The following is a 22,001-nucleotide window of genomic DNA, read 5'->3' on the forward strand; positions in this document are numbered from 1 at the left end:
CCGTGCCTGAGACTGAACTGAAGTTGAACCCTTGCTGAAGGTTCCATCCCACCTTCTCTTGTTGTCACTGGGAATAGCAGAAGTAGTAGCAGTAGCACCAATGCGTCTAGGCAGCTTGTTCTGTTCCACTGCCTGATCTGTGAGGCGATGAGCAAGATGAGTAACATCCTGGATAGTAGCAAGGTTGACCGATGTCACATAACTTTGAATCTCTGAGGCTAGACCCTTGAGGTACAATTCGATACGCTTGATCGGAGGGTCCACCATGGTTGGACACAGGATGGCCAGTTCGTTCGACCGTTTCGTAAAAGCTTCAATTTCTGACCCCGTCATTTTCAAATGGTAAAGCTCCACTTCCAACTTATGGATGTCATCACGCGTGCAGTATTCCCTTTTTAATGAGTTCCTTAAAATCGTTCCAAGGGGTGGCGTTAGCAGCTGCGAACCCTAATATCTGAACTTGCGCGTTCCACCAGGTTAGTACGATTCCTTCCAACGTGCCAGTGGCGTACTTGACCCTGCGTGCCTCAGGGCATTCACACATCTCGAATACTGACTCGAGCTTCCCAACTCAATGGAGTAGTCCCACTGCTCCTTCTGTGCCACTGAATGTACTTGGACGACAGTCCATGAAGTTCTTGAATGTGCAGACAGGTTGCTGTGCGTTATGACCCGTTGCGCGAGAAAGATAGGTCAAGGTCAAGCGCGAGAGTTGGGTCACGAGAGTAGGATCTAACATCCTAGGATAGGTCTGAAATAGCAGGTCATACCTCCTGCTTGTGCGGCTGCAAACGCCGCAGCAACTTGTTCGTTAATGAGAGCCGTCAACTGGGCTTGAGTCATGTTAACACGTCCAGACATGATCGAGCAGTAAAGGTAGCATAAGTATGAATGGTTCGCGAGTAGTGCGATGACAGAAGAGTGTAAGCACACAGGTGTTCTCAAGCAATAACAAATAGTGAGCAATGTAATCTAAGCATACCACGAGCAAAGTTCTATGTAATTCTAGCAAGTAGGCAATAAACATAAACCTTATTACCTAGGATGTTGAGTCTTGCACGTGGAGCGAAGCGTCGTTGTGGATCGTTGAGAGCACTGTTCTGGTTATAGTCTGGTTTTAATAAAAACGTTTTCCCATATTAAAACCAAGTTCTCTATAACCAATGGCTCTGATACCAATCTGTCACACCCCCAAAATCCACGTGCGGAGTATCACCGCTTGGGAGCGTGACTGACCAGGATCAAGCCACCAATCATATCGAACAATGTATATAGTTAAAGTAATAGTAATTAAACCAAACCAAATCCATATGAAAGGTGTTTCCAAAACATAAGTAAGTTATCACTGTTTAGCGGAAGCGTATAAATAAAACCCATCATAATAAAGTATCAATTGTCATAAGTGTTTAGCAAGATAATCACGATCCAAGCCCACAACGACCAGCTCCTCCCTGTGCAAGCTCCATGAACCTAACGACCTGCAAGGCATGTAACAGAGGATCAACAACTAGTTGAGCGAGTTCACAGAAAGTAAATGCGTAATAGTAAGTTCGTTTGTAACATGTGGCTCTACTGGGCCGATAGTACGTTCTATTGGTGGGGGCTTCCCATGTTGTATAACCACTAGACTATTCGTAACCATAAGTGTTCTTCACAACCGAGAGCAGTAATACGTACATGCTTTACGTAGGTTTACGTAAGTATCCTTCACAACCGAGGATAGTAGTAAGTATAAATACACGTAGGTTTTACGTGAGTATCCTTCACAACCGAGGATAGTAGTAAGTATAAGTATACGTAGATTTTACGTAGGGGTCCTGCACAACCGAGGACAGTAAGAAGCATATGCATATGTGAGCTTTACGCATGTGTCCTGCACAACCGAGGACAGTAAGTAGTATAAGCATACGTAGGTTTACGTATGTGTCCTGCACAACCGAGGACGCTGGTATGGTAGTCTAGTGGTAGTGTCAGTATGAATCTATTCAACCTTATTCCTTCAATCCCATTCCCAACCCTGGGAATCCCATGCCTTAGTAAGGGTGTGAACTCACCTTGGGTTTGCTCGGTATGTTAAGTATGTGCTTGAAGTAAATCAATCACGTCCTAAATACGTACGTATACATAATCAGTTTATACCCAAGTTGTTCACGTATAGGTATAATCACAGAAGTACTAGCATGTATCCATTATCATAAAAGTCATGCACATTACTTAACAGCGGTTAATCAATCCAGTTAACATTTAACAGAGTTAAATCATGTTACTGTGCAAAGTATTCAGATTGGCGAAACACAGATTTTTGGCGAAACACATAATTGACGAGACCCATTCTGTTTCGCCAATTACCCTTGGTGAAACACCCCCTCTAATTCGTCAACATATCCTTGGCGAAACACTTTCTGTCTCGTCAAAATCCCCTTTGGCGAAACACTTTCTTGTTTCGTCAAAACCTTGACTGATTTGGCAAGTAACAAACCACAACACAACCACCTAGATGCCTTATTGGCCGACACCTATACCCCACCGCCAACCCTCATTGGCCGCAAGAAAACATTCCACCGTTTGACCCTTTCCCGATTGCAATTTGTATAAATAATCACATGTATTGAATTTTTGATGTAACAAGTATGAGAGGTGATTTATTTTGATTGGACTATAATGCATAACTAATTTCCCCATTGGACCTCCCATATCAACACCCCATAAACAAATACATTAGAGTCTTATTATTAAAATAAACATGTCTGACAAATTCTAAGTAACCACATGCATAGCATATTTGACTTTTGATGTATGTGTAAGATACCCTCCATTTCGATTGGACCTCCATTTACCCTAGCCGCCAAGTCAACGAATGACACACCTTAATTTGGCTACTGACAAAACATATGAAATTACAACTACACTTGGCCATCGATTATTTACATGTGCACAAGAAAAGTAAACATCACATCAATCATTACCATCATTATTCTAAGAGATGTGAGTGGACTTTGTGAAGGTCGGTTTGAGAGTATTCTCATCACATGCAATTAAGAGTACAGGGCCGACAATTCACACATATATTCGCTTCACATATTTACAATCATAGCTTAATAGGTGGCCGACAATATCAATATTTTACATGCAACACTTCAGAAGTTAGTAATTAATATACTGACTCATGTTCATCTTTCACATGCTAACATTAAATCGCATATATACATACTACCATTAATCGAGTTCATGTATAGCAGAAATAAATAATCAAGAAACATTTGAATCTGATTCTACACTCTCTAAGTGGAAGTATATGCTTCCTACCTGAGAGTGAATCGGGTTCGAATCTTGCGGGGACCTTCTTGAGAGGTGTGTAATTCGCTATGGATGTTCGCTCCAAGCCTGCTGATTCTGCTGAGGGTGTCCTGCATGATCGCGGTAAACCGCCGAACGTGTTTGAGGAATTCTCTAATGATCCGATCAATGTTGATGGTGCTGAGTACATGAATGAACCTGTGGTTGAGGAACTTTCTACACCTGGAACAGCTCCAGTTCGGGGAATTGGATTACGTGTAACTAATATTGAAGGTAACCCCTTGCTTCCTAGAAGAGGTATGTATTCTACATCGAATACTTCGATTTTGGATGGGTTGATGAGTATTTCTAAACCGGTGGAAAACGTGTTTACTGCTGGAGCTTCTTCTTCGATGGCTAGTAAGGGTGAGACGGCTGATAAGGGTCATGAGACACGATCGTTTGCTAATGTGGTCCAAAAGAAAAAGGCGGATGTTAAAGTGAATTTCAGAACTCTAGAATCGAATGAAACGTATGAAGGTGCTGATGTTGTCATCCCGTTATCTTCTGTGAAACAAGTTTCTGAGAGGTATGTTCACACGTTATACGGGTATTTTCTGGGGAAAAGGCTTGCGTTTCCAGTCGTGGATTATTTTGCTAAAAAATTCTGGGTTAAGTATGGTTTAATGAAAATGATGATGAATGCCAAGGGATTCTTTTTCTTTAAGTTTAGTACGAAAGAAGGGATTGACCAATTGTTGGAGGATGGCCCGTGGATGATAAGGAACGTGCCGATAATTTTAAAGGAGTGGTCTCCAACTGTTACAGTTGAAAAGGAGGACATCACTACGGTTCCGGTTTGGGTAAAGATGCATGATATCCCTTTGGCTGCGTTTACTGAGGATGGCCTAAGTCTGTTAGCGTCGAAAATAGGGACACCAAAAATGCTGGATTCCTATACGGCAATTATGTGTGCGGAGTCTTGGGGCCGAAATAGTTTTGCTAGAGCACTGATTGATATCCATGCAAGTAGGGATCTGAAGGAGAATATCACCATGGCTGTTCCGTCTTTAGACGGAAAAGGTTTCTCAAAATCAGTAATAAAGGTCGAGTATGACTGGGTCCCCATGAGATGTTCTGCTTGTTGTGTATTTGGGCATGATGATGCCTCGTGTCCAAAGAGTGTTAAAGCGGGTGATGATACGGCTGATAAAGGTCAGGAGGTCTTCCAGAATGCTAAAAAAGTTAGAAAACCAAGCAATCCGGGGGTGCATATTAACAATCAGAAGCAGAAGTTTATCTATCGACCGGTAGTCAAACAGAAAACAAACTCACAGGGTAGGGTGCAATCTGATAACAAAGTCTCCACGTCTAATCCGTTTCAGGTGTTGGGTGAAGAAGGTCAAGAATTTGATGATGTCAGCTTGGGGGTTGGAGATCGGCAACAAGGTAGACCAGCAGAAACTTCTCAAACGGCTAAGATCATTCGTGGAAAGTCAATTAGTACTAATGCGGAGGAAGTCCGAATGGATGATGTGGGTATTGATGATCTTTTGGCTGATATTCCAAAATACATGGAGAAGAAACAGGTAAATCAAGGGGCTGAGGGTGCAAGCACACCCGGTGATAGTGGTGTACATGGGTAGTATTGCCTCCTGGAATATTAGGGGGTTGAACCGCTCCCTTAAACAGAAGGAGGTTCGTCAGGTAATGGTAGATAATCATTTGCATGTTTGTGCGATTATGGAGACGCATGTGGACTCTTCGAAAGTGTATGAGGTTTGTCAAAAGGTTTGTCGTTCTTGGAGCTGGGCTTCTAACACGGTTCTTTGCAGTAAGGGTACTAGAATTCGGGTAGGATGGGATGCTAATGTTGTGGATGTGATGATTCTCGCTCAAACGGATCAAGTTGTTCATACGCAGGTGTTGTTTAAATTAGATCATAAATCTATATTTGTTTCGTTTGTGTACGCGGACAATTATTATAAGAAACGAAGGGATTTGTGGCAGAATTTAGTTATGCATCGGTCGTTTATGAGGAATAAACCTTGGGTGATGATGGGTGATTTTAACTCACATCTTTCTTATGAGGATTCGAGTGTCGGATCTTCTACGTTCCATATAGGAAATAGAGAATTCAAGGAATGTGTTAATGAGATAGAGATGTTCGACGTTAATAGTTCGGGGCTGCATTTTACTTGGTCGAATAAGCATAAGGATAGTGGCATTATATTCAGGAAACTTGATCGGGTCATGTGCAACATTCACTGTCTAGATGTTTTCCCAAATGCTGCTGCGTATTTCCACCCTTATAGGGTTTCGGACCATGCTCCGTGTATCCTAAAGTTACCGGAAGTTTCGAGAGAAAAGCCAAAACCCTTTAAGTTTGTTAACTTAGTGGCTGATAAACGTGGGTTCTTGGAGGAGGTGAAGCGAATTTGGAGTACGTGTATTGATGGGCACCACATGTTTCAGGTTGTTCGGAAGTTGAAGTTGCTTAAAGCTCCGCTTCGAAAAATTCTTTATCAACAAGGCAATTTGCACCAGAATGTTATTAATATACGTAAGCAATTGGATGAGTGCCAGGTTAGCATGGATGGAGACCCGTTAAATGGAGATCTTATTAGTGAGCATGGCCGATTACTTCAGCTTTATAAAGATGCGGTGCGTGATGAAGGAATGTTTTTGAAACAAAAATCCAAGGTAGACTGGCTTGAGGTTGGGGATTCGAATACTAGATACTTTCATAACGTTGTTAAAACGAAAAAACCATCGAAGCCGGATTTTTTCTATTAGAGACAGGAATGGAACGTTGCATGAAGGGGGATCGGTTCCACAGGTCATGGTGGACCACTATACTAATTTTTTTGGTTCGGTGGGGGATATCTCACTGCAACCGGCTCCGGACTTATTTCGAAACGTGTTATCTTCTGCCAAAGCTAGTGGTATGGTGCGTGAGGTGACGGATGATGAAATTAAGCAAGCTATGTTCTCTATTGCTGGTAATAAAGCGCCTGGCCCGGATGGTTATACCTCTATGTTTTTTAAGAAAACTTGGGATATCACTGGCACGGATGTGTGTAGGGCGGTTCAAGATTTCTTTACTAATGGTAAACTGCTGAGGGAGCTGAATCATACAATTCTTTCGCTGATCCCAAAGGTGGCTACTCCTGATTCGATTTCGGATTATAGACCTATTTCTTGTTGTAATACATTGTATAAATGTATTAGTAAAATTGTCACGAATCGGATTAAAGAGGGATTGGCAGACATTGTGAACATCAACCAATCGGCGTTTGTTCCTGGAAGGAGGATTTCTGATAATATCCTCTTAACTCAGGAATTAATGCACAACTATCATAGAAATCATGGGCCACCGAGATGTGCGTTTAAGGTGGATATTCAAAAGGCGTATGATACGGTTGATTGGAATTTTTTGAAGCAGATTCTTATGGGATTTGGCTTTCATCCGAAAATGGTTAGTTGGATTATGGTGTGTGTCTCGACTACTTCCTTCTCGGTGGACTTACATGGGAATTTATATGGTTATTTTAAAGGAAAAAGGGGGTTGAGGCAAGGTGACCCGATATCTCCATACCTGTTTACGTTGGTTATGGAGGTATTAACCTTAATATTGCAGAAACAAGTTGATTTATCTTTGGAGTTTAGATTCCATAACAAGTGTGAGAAGCAAAGAATAATCAATTTGTGTTTTGCTGACGATCTCTTCATGTTCGCGAGAGGGGATAAGAACTCGGCTAAGGTCATTATGGATTCTTTAAACCTGTTTAAGAACATGTCGGGGTTGGTTCCAAGCATGTCTAAGAGCACCGCTTATTTTGCAAATGTGTCGACTAGTGTGAAGGGCCTCATCCGCAGTTTCATGCCTTTTGAGGAGGGCACCCTCCCGGTCCGATATTTAGGGGTTCCGCTAATTACAAGTAGACTCGGGTACGGAGACTGTAAGCGGATAGTGGAGAATATGGAGGCAAAGATTACTGATTGGAAAGTGAAGAGTTTGTCCTTTGCAGGACGTCTCCAGCTTATTCGATCAGTTTTATCATCTATGCATGTTTATTGGGCTTCGGTGTTCGTCTTACCTAAGCGTGTTACTATCGAACTAGAGGAAAAGATGAGACGTTTTTTGTGGGCTCAAGGCAATAGTATCAAAGGTAAAGCTAAAGTCAAGTGGAGTAGTCTGTGTCTTCCGAAACAGGAAGGGGGATTGGGTATTCGTAGGGTGGCGGATATGAATAATGCTCTCATGGTCTCGCATGTATGGAGTCTCCTAACATGTAGACAATCCTTGTGGGTTAAATGGGTTCATTTATACCATTTACGTGATAGGAGCTTCTGGGATGTGCCGGTCAAAAATAATGTCGCTTGGAGCTGGAGGAAAATGTTGCAGTTGCGCCCAATTATTCGGAAACACATATGGATGGAAATTGGGGACGGTCTTAAAACATTTGTGTGGTTTGATATTTGGGACGATGCTTGTCCGTTGAGTTCTTTTCTGACCCCGAGGATGATTGCTAATGCTGGGTTTCGTATGCAAACGAAGGTTGCGGAGCTGTGGGAATTCGGAGGATGGAGGTGGCCGAATGCTTGGATTCAGCGATTTCCAGGCCTTCTAACCATGCGGGCTATTAACTTGAATCCCAGTATACAGGATAGGGTTGTATGGAGATCTAGTGAGGGTTCTATCGTAGACTATGGGACTTCGATGGTATGGGAGGAGATTCGGACTAGTCAAAGTGTGGTTCCTTGGGCTAATATTGTGTGGTTTCCACAAGCTATTCCTAGGCATTCGTTTGTCTTGTGGCTTCTTATAAAAAGGAAATTAAAGACTCAGGATGTTATGATGAGCTGGGCGTCCTCGGGGAATATGAACTTTAATCTAATGTGTTGTTCCTTATGTACGTCTGGCCCAGATTCTCACGAGCATCTCTTCTTTGAGTGCTCGTATGCTTGTTGCATATGGCAAGGTGTGCGAGATCTAGTGGAAATGGGAACTATTGATTCAACTTGGGATGCGGTTTATAATCATTTACTTCAGCATGCGGATTCGAAGAAGGTTTTTCACATAGTGGGTCGGCTTGTGGTGGGTGCGGCGGTCTACTTCGTATGGCAAGAGAGGAACCAGCGGCTGTTTTCTAGTAAGAAGAGAAGTGCGAGCCAGCTAGTTGAACTCATTCTAAACACGGTCCGGATGAAGATGCACTCTATGAAGTTCAAAAGATCAGTCCAAGCGACGAGAGTGTTACAATTATGGAGCTTACCGCGAGGGTTATTGATAGACGATGATGATTGCGGCTAGGGGCTTGGTGTGTTTTTGGCATTAGTTTGTCCTTTGGGACTAGTTTGTTTCTTTGTTTTGCTTTGTTGCTTGTTGGACTCAAATGTGGCATGTCATGTTTGAGAATTGGGGGTCACGTTAGGCCCTCACTTGTTTTGTTTGTTTGTGTGAAATAAAATTTAACCGGGGTAACCCTTTACCCAAAAATAAATAAATAAATAAATAAATAATCAAGAAGTAATATAACTCCAAAACTATGAAGAAATAATATACATACCAACTGTTAATCAAGATGTTGTTGATTCGATGGGGGGGGGGTCTACTACCGTCGCCAATAGGAGAAAATACTCTAGGGTTTTCCAAATGTTCTATTGTATACAAATAACATAAACACATAGTTGGGCCAGTCGAACACCTTTGGGCCAAAGCCCATACCTCAACGAAATCGGTGAGGGTGTTTTCGTGTGGGGGAAATATTTCGGGTGGGGTGTGTTTGGCAAGGGGTCCGATCCAAGTTTTACTGGTTACACAATTCATATTACTAATACAAAATATATATATAAATGTACACACAAAGATTCACATAATACAACATAAGTCTCGTAACCATTCATTAAATCAACCTATCGGATTAGCACACAATGTTCACATTCGTTACATTAGGTACAACGGTAAGTTCTGAAATACGAGTTGTCACAACTTAGGCGGACCTGTGCCTTAGTGACCTAAAACGAGACAAGAACTAGTTAATTAATGTTATGTACTCTTTAGTTCTTGTTTAAACAATGTATACTTTCATATTTGATTAATAAAACGAAACTTCATTAGCCATGGATTTGAAACAATTGATTCTGTTACAACACTCCCCGACGTTTCCGCCACGTTTTGTATGTTCCACGTGGTCGGGGTGTGACAGAAAAGTTGGTATCAGAGCCAATGGTTATAGGGAATTAGGTTATTAGTAATGCTTTGACCTAGTCTATAACCTTCCTAGGACCCTAACGCGAGTTCACTTGCGTTTAGTCATAAAACAATACCGTCACCTATCCTTAGGCGACGACCGCAACAAGAACATAAATTTCAAAACCGCTTTGAAAACCAATCATCTGTTCTAGGATGATTGATTACTAGGTTTTGAACCCTCTGTTATAAGGTTTTGAACCCCTTTGAATTTTCAAAACTCTCGTCAAAGTTTTGGGTCCTAAATAGTGTGAACACGTGCGAACTGGAAGAGTGAATGCCTGTACCCTGGGTCTTCTGTCTAATGTTAGAGTGTTCGTACAAATCCACATAATCGGACCAGTCACTCTTACCTGGGAACTCTTGGGGTGAGTGTCCACTTATAGGCGAGCATGTCTTCGCGATACACTATGAGGATCTATTTGCTTTGATTCAGCCTTGGGGTTGTTTGTTTGATTCATGATTCAAACAAATGACCATCAACCGTGATTACGGTCGGTGATTGTAACATCCTATTCTTACCCAATACCATTTTGTTTGTTTCCTTTCATGTTTTCCTCTTTTAGAATGCCTCCTCGACGCGAACACCAGATAGCAACTGCCGAGCTGGCAGAAATTATTGCGCAGCAGATGGCTGCTCAATTCCCAAATCTCTTTGCTCAATGGAACCAAGCCAACAACAACAACAATGGTACATGCAATTTCAAGAACTTTAACTCGGCTAAACCACTCAAGTTTAGTGGTTCTGAGGGAGCAACTGGGCTTCTTCAATGGTTCGAGAGCATCGAGAATACCTTTCGCCACGTGCAGTGTCCTGATAATCGCAAGGTTGAGTTTTCTTCGAGTGTGTTTCAGAAGAGGGCTCTTACATGGTGGAACGGGGTAATGAGAGACCGTGGTGCAGACGTTGCTCTAGCACAAACATGGGCTGAACTGAGAGCTCTTATGATGAGGGAGTTTTGTCCTCGTCATGAACAACGAGCGTTGGAGAAGGAGTTTGATGATTTGAAACAAGATAGTGGCGAACACAGGGCATATACTGATAGGTTTGAGGAGTTGAGTCTACTTTGCCCGACTATGGTCGCCTCACTCGACAAGGCTATCGAAAGGTACATCGACGGCCTGCCTGACTCGGTACAAGACATTGTCACTGGTAGCAACCCTACCACACTCCGTCAGGCCATTGAGCTATCTGCAACCTTGACTGAATCGCAGATCAGAAAGCATAAACTTTTTCGAAAGGGTGACAAGAAGCCAATCGAGGAATCAAAGACCATGGATGAACAGACTGGATCCCCTGAGAAGTCTAAGAAGCGTAAGGCTTCGCAGAATTTTGCGATTGCTGCTCAACCCAACCAAAACACCCGCAACCAACCAACTCAACCTCCTGCAAAGAAACCTTATGCCGGTACTGCACCGATATGCGACAGATGTAATGCACACCACTTAGCTCACTTACAGTGTCGTTTATGTGCATCGTGTGGGCGACTCGGTCACCTGGCAAATGCTTGTCGATTTACCCCAAACCAAGGTGGTCCAAACCAACCTCAAGTAAATCCTGCTCAAGCTCGTCTTCCACTATGTCCTTGCTTCAACTGTAACGAAATGGGCCATTTTCGGAGAAATTGCCCAAAGATTGCTAATGCGAATCCAGCGCAAGGATGAGCATCGGACCAACTGGAAGACAATGTTGTTTAGAGATAATCAAGCCTTATGTAGTATTTTCTTTTGTAATCAAGGCCCATGAAACAGTTGTTGTTGTTCATAAATAGTTTTTTTTTTATTTTACACTGCAATGTTCAAATGTGATGTTATGTATAAACAACGTATCCTCTTCAATACCGACAATCAAGGGACCGTATTCCTTGAAGAACAGACTACCCCGTAATTTTTTTTTTCCATTTTATCATCTCTTGTGTTTTCCACGAATACCCAAAGTACCACTATAAATTCTTAATAGGGTACCTAAGGGTATTTCCGTATATTCAAAAATTATTGTACCTCAATTCGAAAATTGCGTTTTCTTGAAAACGAAATCGAATTTATAGGAGATCTTTCTATCTTCATAGTTAGATTCTTGCTAATGTTTAAAGTACCGAATGAAATCCATGAAATGGATTCCTAGTGTGCTTTAAATACATGAACGTAATCAACAAAACAAATTAACAAATTAAAGATCTAGATAAACAATTATGTGGTTATGTGACTATGTGTTTATGCATCTTGTCTTGCATTTATTCATTTTGTGTTTTTGTATACTCTGGATATTCGCTATCCAAATCCTCGTAGAATCTTTCAAGCCTTCATATGAGGGATTCGTAGTAGGACATTCAAAAAGGTACTATCCTTAATGGACTTCTACGTTGTAGTTAAGTCCCTTGGATTATAAAGTACTATTCCAAAGTTAAAGAGATCCTACGTCGATCTAAGTTAAATAGATTGGTTCGACAATCTAGTTAAAGACATCCTACGTTGATGTAGTTAAATATCACTCTTGGGTAGTTTAGCTGAAGAGATTATTCGTTTGATATTTTTCCCATACGCATTATGAAATGAACTGTGCGGACTGTGCAAGGAAGTACGTAATTATGGAGGCCTACATAATTATGGAATTCAGTGCACAGAAACCACAGGGAGTTTTGTCATGTGTTAAGACCTACAGTGACAAGAGTAATGATACGGGAAAAGTCTTGGATTTTGACCAATGTCATTTATCCTTACACTCCCCAATTCTGATTTCAAGCACGCACAAGTTTCCTCTAAAACTAAATTTCGGGACGAAATTTCCTAAAGTAGGGGAGACTGTGACACCTGTGTCACTTCAACCATCAAACATACGCCAAACCAATGAAATATTGTATTTCATACTTTGGACTTGTATAAATATGTGTATCGTTTGCACATATCAACTATTGTTCGATTTCGAGCTCTACATCGCTTTCTAGGGAGTTATACGCAAACTGGTGCGTAAACGTACTCAGTTTAATGCGACAAATACTCCGGAACAGCAACATATACTCAACATACCTTAAATAACCTTTACATAACTTAGAAATAAGTTTTGAAGGCTTTGGTATGGCAAAAACAAGTTAATTCGCTTACAGGGACTAAACTTGACAAACTGCGAAAGTATGCCAATTTGAACTGTAACGAACATTCCGAAACATGTCCATAAGTTAGACATACCATAAATATCCTTTACATAGCTTAGGAATAGGCTTTGAGGGGTTTGGTATGCTAAAACAAACTTTTAGATCATTCAGGGGCTAAAAGTGTCAAAAAGTGCACAAGTTTGCACTTTCGCGCATAACTTACGTTCTGAATACATCCGGACATCCAAAAATTTATGTAAGCATCCTTATATTATGCCTTAGTGTATGGCATGAGAAAAATCCATTCGTCGCGCAATTTGGATCGTTTTCCGCGCTTATGCGCATTCCGTCGTAATTAACCGAACATCGCGATCGTACAGCCAAACGAGCCAACATCCGGAACATTTTTGAGCATGTTTCATGTCCACAATGTTTAGGCATCATTTTAGGGCCTTAAAGTTGGCTTTACGGGCCTTAGAAGTGTCGGAAATGGCTTAAATACGCAACAGGGACCAAAACTGCCAATTCTGAAAATATGTGCAGATGAGACGGGGCCAGGCGGCCCGCGTGAGTTTGGCCTGCATATTGAGGCGGGCCGTGTGGGACTGTCAGACCAGGTTCAATGTTTGCATTCAATGCAGTTGGCCTTTCGTTCGATCAAGGGGCAATGCCCTTTCACCCAATCAAAGGCCAAAGGCCATTTTCAGTAACCACCACATTTTTGACAAGTGTACGGGCGAGATCGTGGCACGATACTCGATAAACGATCCTAACGGTTATGCTTTTCCTATAAATACCCCCCCTTTGTTCCAAAAACCCACAAGAATCTGATCTAAGCTCTAAGTTGGAACCTTTGTTTCATACCTGAGCTATTTTGATCTAGATTAGCATTCGGGGACCCTCCGTAAGTCTTCTTTCGCTCTTTTATTCGCTTTTCGAGTCCGAAAGTCAACGTTTTGTTGACTTTCTGCATTGACCAACCTATGGTCAACACGAAGTTCTTGGAACTTCATAACGTGAGCGTGATCACGATGGTTATAGTCCGTAGTGACTATACCTACTGATTACCACGTTATCTAGGCTTAGTGACGAGTCGTAGTTTCGGCCAAAATGTGCATTCTTGCATATTTTGTAACCAAACTACTCGTGAGCATCAAAGCCGTTTGTTTTGATGCCAAACCTGTTTTCTTAACTTAGTTAAGCATGTTCTAACATGCTTAGCTCGTCACTTTTAGTTTAGTGCTTATATAGGGTCGTAAGGTAAGCATCTAAACCATCGCTTATACTTTCGAACCCGACCCATTTGGTTGATCATTAGGATCTGACCAAACACATTAGGTGACCATAGCTATAACCTTCCGAGGTTATACCTTGTGGTCGCGATGTTAGGCGTTCCGAACGCGTTCTACGCGAACGACGCGTTAGGGTAGCATAAGCTACCTAAACGGGTCGTGATGGACCGTAAGCACTTAGGTTAAGTTTCATTTTAGTATGTAGGCTTTGTTAAACCATATTACACGAGTCTCTATTCTCGTTTGGTTTACGAACCCGCATACTATCTGATCCTTCCGATTTGGTCCGGTATATTAACATAGCTACCTATTAGGTGCCGTTTGATATCCCGTGATCTTTAGCATTATCTGGTTATTATACAAGAACTCCAAAGCAATCTCAGGTGAGTACATTGAACCCCTCTTTTACTGTTTTCCAAACTGTTTTGGGGTGAAACACATGTGCCTATCTTTTACATTCATGCTTTCCATGTTTTCACATCGTATACCTGCTATGTTGTTTTTTTTTGGGTAAAGGGTTACCCCGGTGAATCTATTAAAATGCAACCGCAATTAAGTACAAGTAGTGAGGATGTGTTCCACACTAGTTCATATACAGGACATGCCCCATATATGTAAAACAAAACAAAACCAAAGACCTATAATACCCCATAACCTAGTCTACTATACATCAAGACTCGACATTTAGTAGACAAACAATGCAAACCACAAACACATAATCTCAACCACCATCATCAAAAATAAAGTGGCCACAAAACCGCAGCCCCTTCAGACGAAACGCAGACAATCTATCCATTCGAGACCTTGGAAGAAGAGGTGCTTGCCCCTGCTTTTGAAGAGAAAGGTTGAGTACCCGATGTCATGAATGCACTAGTTTCGTTGTAGACTTCTTCGACCTCCTCCTCATCCGATTCCTGCCCGTCCCTCGAAGGTTTCTTCTCAACCCGACCCACGTTGGTACCTCCCTGATTGCCAGCCACTCGCCCCACCATGGTACCATTACCATCGTCATCTTTAAGACTATCAAAAGGGTTCGACGTTGAAACCTGGTACGAATTTTTTATAGCCGAATTCGGTTTAGGTTTGGCAACTGGACGATAGACTACTTTAGGTTTTTGGTTTTTTATATGAAGCCCTTGAGTAGTAGCTTTCTTCTTTTTAGCACCCACAACCTGAAAATCATCACCCTTTTTTCCATAATCCCCATTCGGAACAACCTGAGGGTTCTTTGGGCACGAACTATCATCATGACCAAAAACACAGCAAGACGAACACCTTAAAGGCTCCCAATCATATTCAATTTTGACTTCTACCTTAGAATAACCATTACCATCTAAAGATGGAATGGCAACAGTGACACTTCTTTTTAATTCAGCCCCCGCCTGCACTTCAATAAGAGCTCTAGCGTAACTACTTCTACCCCAAGATTCAGCACACATCGTAGTAGTATACGTATCCAACATCTTAGGCACCCCTATCTTTGATGCAATCAAACTAAGACCATCCTCGGTATAAGCTGTTAGCGGCACATCGTGCATCTTTACCCACACCGGAATAGCTTTAATATCCTCTTTTTCTATTTTGATAGAGGGCGACCACATCTTCAAGATAATCGGAACATTCCTTATCATCCATGGCCCATCCTCTAACATTTTATCCATCCCTTCCTTAGTATTAAACTTAAAGAAAAAGAAGCCATTCGCATTCATCATCAATCTAGCCAGACCATACTTAACCCAATTGTTCTTAGCAAAGTAATCCACCACCGGGAACGCTAGCCGTTTACCCAAGAAATACCCATAGAGAGTGTTTGCATACCTGTCCGTGACTTGCTTAACCGAAGCCAACGGAATAACAACATCAGCTCCATCAACAACCTCAGAAGACTCCAACTCCCTAAAGTTCACCGTCACCTTCTCATTCAAGTTCTTTACTGCATTTGCAAATGATAACGGTTCCGTCGTCGCTGAAGGTTGCAAATTCCCATGACCTGCCAGAGCAGCAGCATCCAATCTTTGCGCATATCTCTTGGTAGCTTGTTTAATCCCTTCCCAATCAGAAACCCTAGTTGCTGACCGCAGATTTTCAGCTTCAATTGGAACTGAATTCTTAACCAATTCATCAATTATGTTAACATTACGAAGTTCAGTTTGAGCCGAAAGATCGTCAATGATTTTAAACCTTGCTGCAATTTCTTCAAACGTTGCCCTCGGTGTCGCTTGAATATCCTGTTGCTTACCACCCGAGCCGGTTAGATCATCCATCCCCAAAAATAAATTCGTACAATATCAACCGCTAATCAAATGTAGCGCAGATTGATTAAAATAATATGTATGTCGGCTTGAATTAATCAAAGATGGAAAGAAACCCTAGCCGCCGTAATAGTTACCTCGGTCAATGGAACAAGAATCAGTCAAAAAATTAATGATACCTCGTAACACACAATCTGCCCTTGACTAAACGAAAACCCTAGCAGCCATAAGTGCCAACCTCGATCAATGGAACAAGAAACAGACAAAGAAATTAATAAAACCTCGTAAAAAACAATCTGTCTTTGTCAGCCCCACTATGGATACGGAACCCTAGTCAAACTAAAGAAGACAGCCGCTAACTTCAAGATAAGAACGGATCCCAAGAACACAAAACCCTGACCTGATAATATTTGATTGATTAGCGCCTTCGAATTAAAGATAAACGAGTTCAATCGAAAAGGATTAGCAATAATCTGGTAGGGTTTGCACGAAGAAGCCAAGTCGCCCAAATCGCCCAAATCTAAGATTGTTACCTGCTATGTTGTTAGTACATTATAGTACACGATTTCATTACATTTCATGCTATGTATGCCCATTGTGTGCGTACTTAGTACATTGATTTACATTACATTTCTGTTGCATATGTTTACTCAGCATATGGACACATTGATTTACATGAACATTTCTGTTGCATATGTTTACTCAGCATATGGACACATTGATTTACATGAACATTTCTGCTGCATATGTTTACTCAGCATATGGGCACATTGATTTACACGAACATTTCTGCTGCATATGTTTACTCAGCATATGGGCACATTGATTTACATGAACATTTCTGCTGCATATGTTTACTCAGCATATGGGCACATTGATTTACATGATCATTTCTGCTTCGTATGTTTACTTAGCATACTTAGTACGATTGTTTACATCACATGGCTTCATTTTGTTATGACATTTGGTTTGTTTAACATGGGACAATACATTCATTAACATTGATCACGCCGTTCGTTAGTAGGTAGTGGTACCATAGGAATTGACAACTCACGTTCCTGAAATCCTGGGTTTGATAGGATTGGAAGGAATGACCGAATTCGATATACATAACTTAGATAAACCTTTAATTTGTTTAAGGGTTTATCGCCACAGTCTCAAGGCTTGGATGTATGCATATTTCACAATACCGCATAAATGTTAATATCAATAGAGCATGCATTTTTCCACAGAACATAACGTTGATTTAAACCATGTTTTACTTCAACGACTTGTTTTGTGCATTTTACATATGGTTTAAGTTGATACATTTCGCTTACCGTACATGATACATTTTGGGATACACATTACATGATTTACATTGAACATAAACACGTTGACATTGACATACTCATTTGGTGGTTTACATTGAACATAGACATTTGACATGATTTACACAATAAACAATTGAGTTATACAAGAACAATCTTACATGGTGGATGGTTTGTGTCACACCCCCAAATTACCACCTAGGGTATGTCCCTATTGGAAGTGCAACGATCCAACCAAGAGCCACCAATCATATCAAACACGAGTTATAATGTATTGAAATACCCAATTGAAATAAATGTATCGTTTGAAAAGTTAAACCAAAACCAAAGTACTGAGCGGAAGCATAAATGTAAAGTGTGTAAATGTATCAAAACCAAATCAAAATAACTGTTTATTATGACCACAACCACTCCAGCAGCATCAGACGGCAAGCTCCCAAGTTCCTTCAATAGTTACCTACAAGCATGTAAACAAGTGTGTCAGACTACGCTGGTGAGTTCAAGGTTTGTGTTTGTTTACCAAGTTGTGTTACCGATCACGTGAGTAAAACAGTTTACGAGACGATATGTTGTTTGTCGTTATGATATTTGATGTTTCGATGTTGTTATTACTCGATTACCGAATGGCCATATGATATGTGATTGCCAACCCCAATGCCTCTATCAAAGCATTGGTCATGTTTTAAGGTAATTAGTTCACGCCCGTTCTCCTCGAACGTCGTGAGGGTGCCAAACCTAATAGCGCTATCAAATAATAACCCCCGTTGCCCTACGAGCAACGACCCGGTAGATGTAGTGCTCTTACAATGATAGAAAACTGGGTACAATAACCAACATCCCATTACCCATGCATTCCTCATCGGAACGTTACCCGTTATCCCTTCACTGGGATCCATGCTTGAGAAAAAGCAATGAACTCACCTTTGGTTTGCTCGGTTAGAATAAATGCCCGTTACACAGTTGATCAATCAAACCCTACCGTGGTTACCAGAGACAGTCAATTTCATGAATTCACAATTCACGCATCAATTCACACGTATTGCACAAGTAGCAAACAACGAAACATATATCACCACATATGTCATACAAGCATTATAGTCATAGTACATTTACGATACAAGTTCATGTCACACCAAAGTACGCGTTAAATGGTCCATTTCACCTTCAAGAAACTATGTAAATCACCACAAGAAAGCATGCAACATGTCAAGCCGATTATTATCATAAAGTCATCTAACAAGCATGTAGGGTCACATTACAAATCCATTTGACACCAAAATTTGGTATGTCCTAAGGTTATTCATAATTTATAATTTTACCACTGATTGAGTCGCCTATGCATCATTTTTCATCACTACTTTTATCAATTTTAACATCAATGGCCGACATCAAACAGCACCGTCAAATGCCATAGGACCGAAACTATATTAGTCAAATAAGATGAAGTGGTCATTTGAATGTTAGCCGCCACACTAGATTCGGTCCCCTAGTCCTATTGGGCCAAGCCCTCACCCAATGGCCTTCCATTAACCGCCCACCCCACAAATCGGATATTTACATCTCCTTTGCCAAAAATTGAGTTTTTGATTATCTATTCAGCAGTTTACAAGGCCACCGATTAACTGATCATGATGCCACCCAAATATCACTATATAATAAACTAAATTAATTATAGCCGACAACACTAATCATTAACATATTGTGATTGGACCAACAATGTGCTCACATGATTTTATCCATTCACTAACGACATCATCATCACACTACACAAAGATCAAGGTTGAAGCATTTAACTCATCACATGCCTTCTGCCAAAGTTGTGACCAAGAATGTATTATTGGACCCTCATTCTGTGACAACTTGAATTTCCAAGATTCTTATTTCGCATTTATGGCACGTTTATGTGATGTCCAGTTGTTTAATTCAATGTAACGTTTTGATACAATGAATTGTGTTGCGTGAATTGTGCATGGTTGTTAGTTAATTGTGATAGACTTGTCAAGTATGTGAACTTGGTGGTGAAACTGTGAAATTGATTGAGATGGTGTACCTTTGTAAAATAGAATAATTGAGGGTGTGAAGAGTTATTAGTGAAAACTTAATTATACTTAACCCTAATTCTTCACTAAACCACACACACAAGAATCCAAGCACGTACTTTCATTTCTTTGGCTCTCTAGCAATCATCACCATCATCATTGACAAGCTAATCATCACTTTTGATTTCGCATTTCTCTAGGATCATCTCAAGGTAAATGATTATTGTTCGTTGATTTCTTGATTCTATCAAATGATTATTGCTTATTGATGTCTTGATTATGTGTTCATGGAAAACCCTAGTTTCTCATGTGATATTCTGTGATTTGATCTTGAATAGTTGAGATTATGACATGATTAGATGCATGCTGGATAGATTATCATTGTGATGATTGTTGTTGTTTAGCATCAGTCGAATAATTTGTGATTTCTGCCGTCGATATGATTGGATTTAGGGTTTTTGCTTGAGCATAGGAACGTAACTGTTGAATGATATACGTAACTGTTTTAATCGCAAAGGTTGTGGGATTGAAATGTTTGCCTGAGTTTTTAGCCTGAGTTTTTATTGATGCTTGTAGTCCGAGTTTTGCAAATGAAATTGGGTCCGACTTTTAGATGTTAATAAAGCCCGAGTTTATTAACAAACGAAAATGTTGCATGAGTTTATTATAAGTGACATGATCCGAGTTTAATGTTGGTGTTGTGTCCGAGTTTCACAACCATTATGTTGCCTGAGATTTTGAATGTATATCAAGTGATCCGAATTTAAATCAGTTATAAAAGGTCTGAGTTTAATCCCTTAAATATATGTCCGAGTTTGATGATCAGCATGTTATCCGAGTTTATTGGACAAAGACTGGTCCGAGTATGTAATTGATTAAGGTCCGAGTTTAATGTGAATTTCTTGGACCGAGTTTATTTAATGAAGCATGGACCGAGTATTTTAATGAAACACATGTCTGAGTTTGCTAAACACTTAGGTCCGAGTTTGTGGCTTGTGATATTGGTCCGACCTTTTGGCTGGGAGATAGGACCGAGTTTAACTTTCTCATGTATGGTCCGAGTTTAACTCTCTCTTGTAGGGTCCGAGTTTAATAGTAAATGGATCCGAATGTAATTGTTTGAGAGGCCAAGGTCCGAATTTGTAGCCCAATCCTCTTTGGGCCGAGTATTAAACCCCCAACCTCTCAAGGTCCGAACTTTAAACCCACTCCCCTCTAGTTCAAGTTTTATGACATCAGGCCCCCCCTGTCCGAACTTTAAGTAGGGAACCATTATTCGACCTTTTCCCTATGTGATGTATAGACTAAGTTTGGTTGGGACGGTTGGGTTAAGCTTTACTTGATTGGGCCTTACATGGTAGATGGGCTACTCTTGGTTAATAACTAGACTTGTTGTGTGCACGGGTAGAATTAGGTGTGTCCATATGACTCTAGATGAATGGATGAACTATCATGACTAGGATTGCATGTGTGCGTTACGTGTACGACAGTGTGTTTTATGTGATCAATGAATACGGGAGATAATCGTATGTGAAAGATGTGATACATGATGATTAACTGTTTACGTGAATGCATGATTCTATATAATCGCATGATACTGACTGCAAGTGTATGATCCCGTATGTATGAGCATTCGATGTGATATCGGACTGTACACAATAAGCACACAAGACACAACTGTTTGAATGTCAACGATTTGCAAACCCTAATTTGATACAAACACTTACATCGTATCATGTGCAACACATCCTAGGTCGTGTGTTACGGATTTAGAGATTTATAAACCCTAGAAGCAATAACATACCGAGCAAACCAAGGTGAGTTCACACAGCCAAGGCATGGGGTTCCCAGGGTGGGAATGGGATTTGAATATTGACTGGTACTTGTCTATAATGGAACGTGGTGATGTGATTTGATGAACTATGGTACATACTCCACTGTTAGAACTACTACTAGACTAGTAACACTTATTGAACTGATCTTCGCACACCTGCCAAGGGTTGGCCGCGATATTATGACTGACTTCGCACACCTGCCTTTGGAAGGCCGCGAACTGTAATTTACTAATCTTCGCACACCTGCCTGGTAGGCCGCGATACGGATAAACCTAGTCTAGAATATACGGGATGAACATCCCCCTAATATCTTCGCATACCTGCCTGGGAGGCCGCGATGGAAACTATTACGATACACGACATAACGAACGAACATACTACTACTCACACTATACTATTACTGAACTGTTAACTGTGAACTCGCTCAACTAGTTTGTTGATCCTCTGTTACATGCCTTGCAGGTCGTTAGATACATGGAGCTTGCACAGGGAGGAGCAGGTCGTTGTGGAGATTGGATCGTGGATGTTATGTTATACTTATAACACTTGAACTATTTACATACATTGAATATCATTATTACGCTTCCGCTACTTAAACTATGTTTTGTTGGAAACATCAATCGTATTGAATGATTGGTTTACATTTATT

At 40.9% G+C, this 22,001-nt stretch overlaps 1 protein-coding gene across 1 annotated transcript; it reads left to right on the plus strand.

Annotated features, from left to right (window-relative positions):
- Positions 1-4,986: 4,986 nt before the first annotated feature.
- LOC110868486 lies at positions 4,987-6,072 on the plus strand. The gene has a single exon (XM_022117689.1). The coding sequence runs from the start codon at positions 4,987-4,989 to the stop codon at positions 6,070-6,072; it is 1,086 nt and encodes a 361-aa protein (XP_021973381.1).
- Positions 6,073-22,001: the final 15,929 nt, after the last annotated feature.

Source organism: Helianthus annuus, chromosome 1 (genome assembly GCF_002127325.2).
Source record: "Helianthus annuus cultivar XRQ/B chromosome 1, HanXRQr2.0-SUNRISE, whole genome shotgun sequence".
NCBI classification, from domain to species: domain Eukaryota; kingdom Viridiplantae; phylum Streptophyta; class Magnoliopsida; order Asterales; family Asteraceae; genus Helianthus; species Helianthus annuus.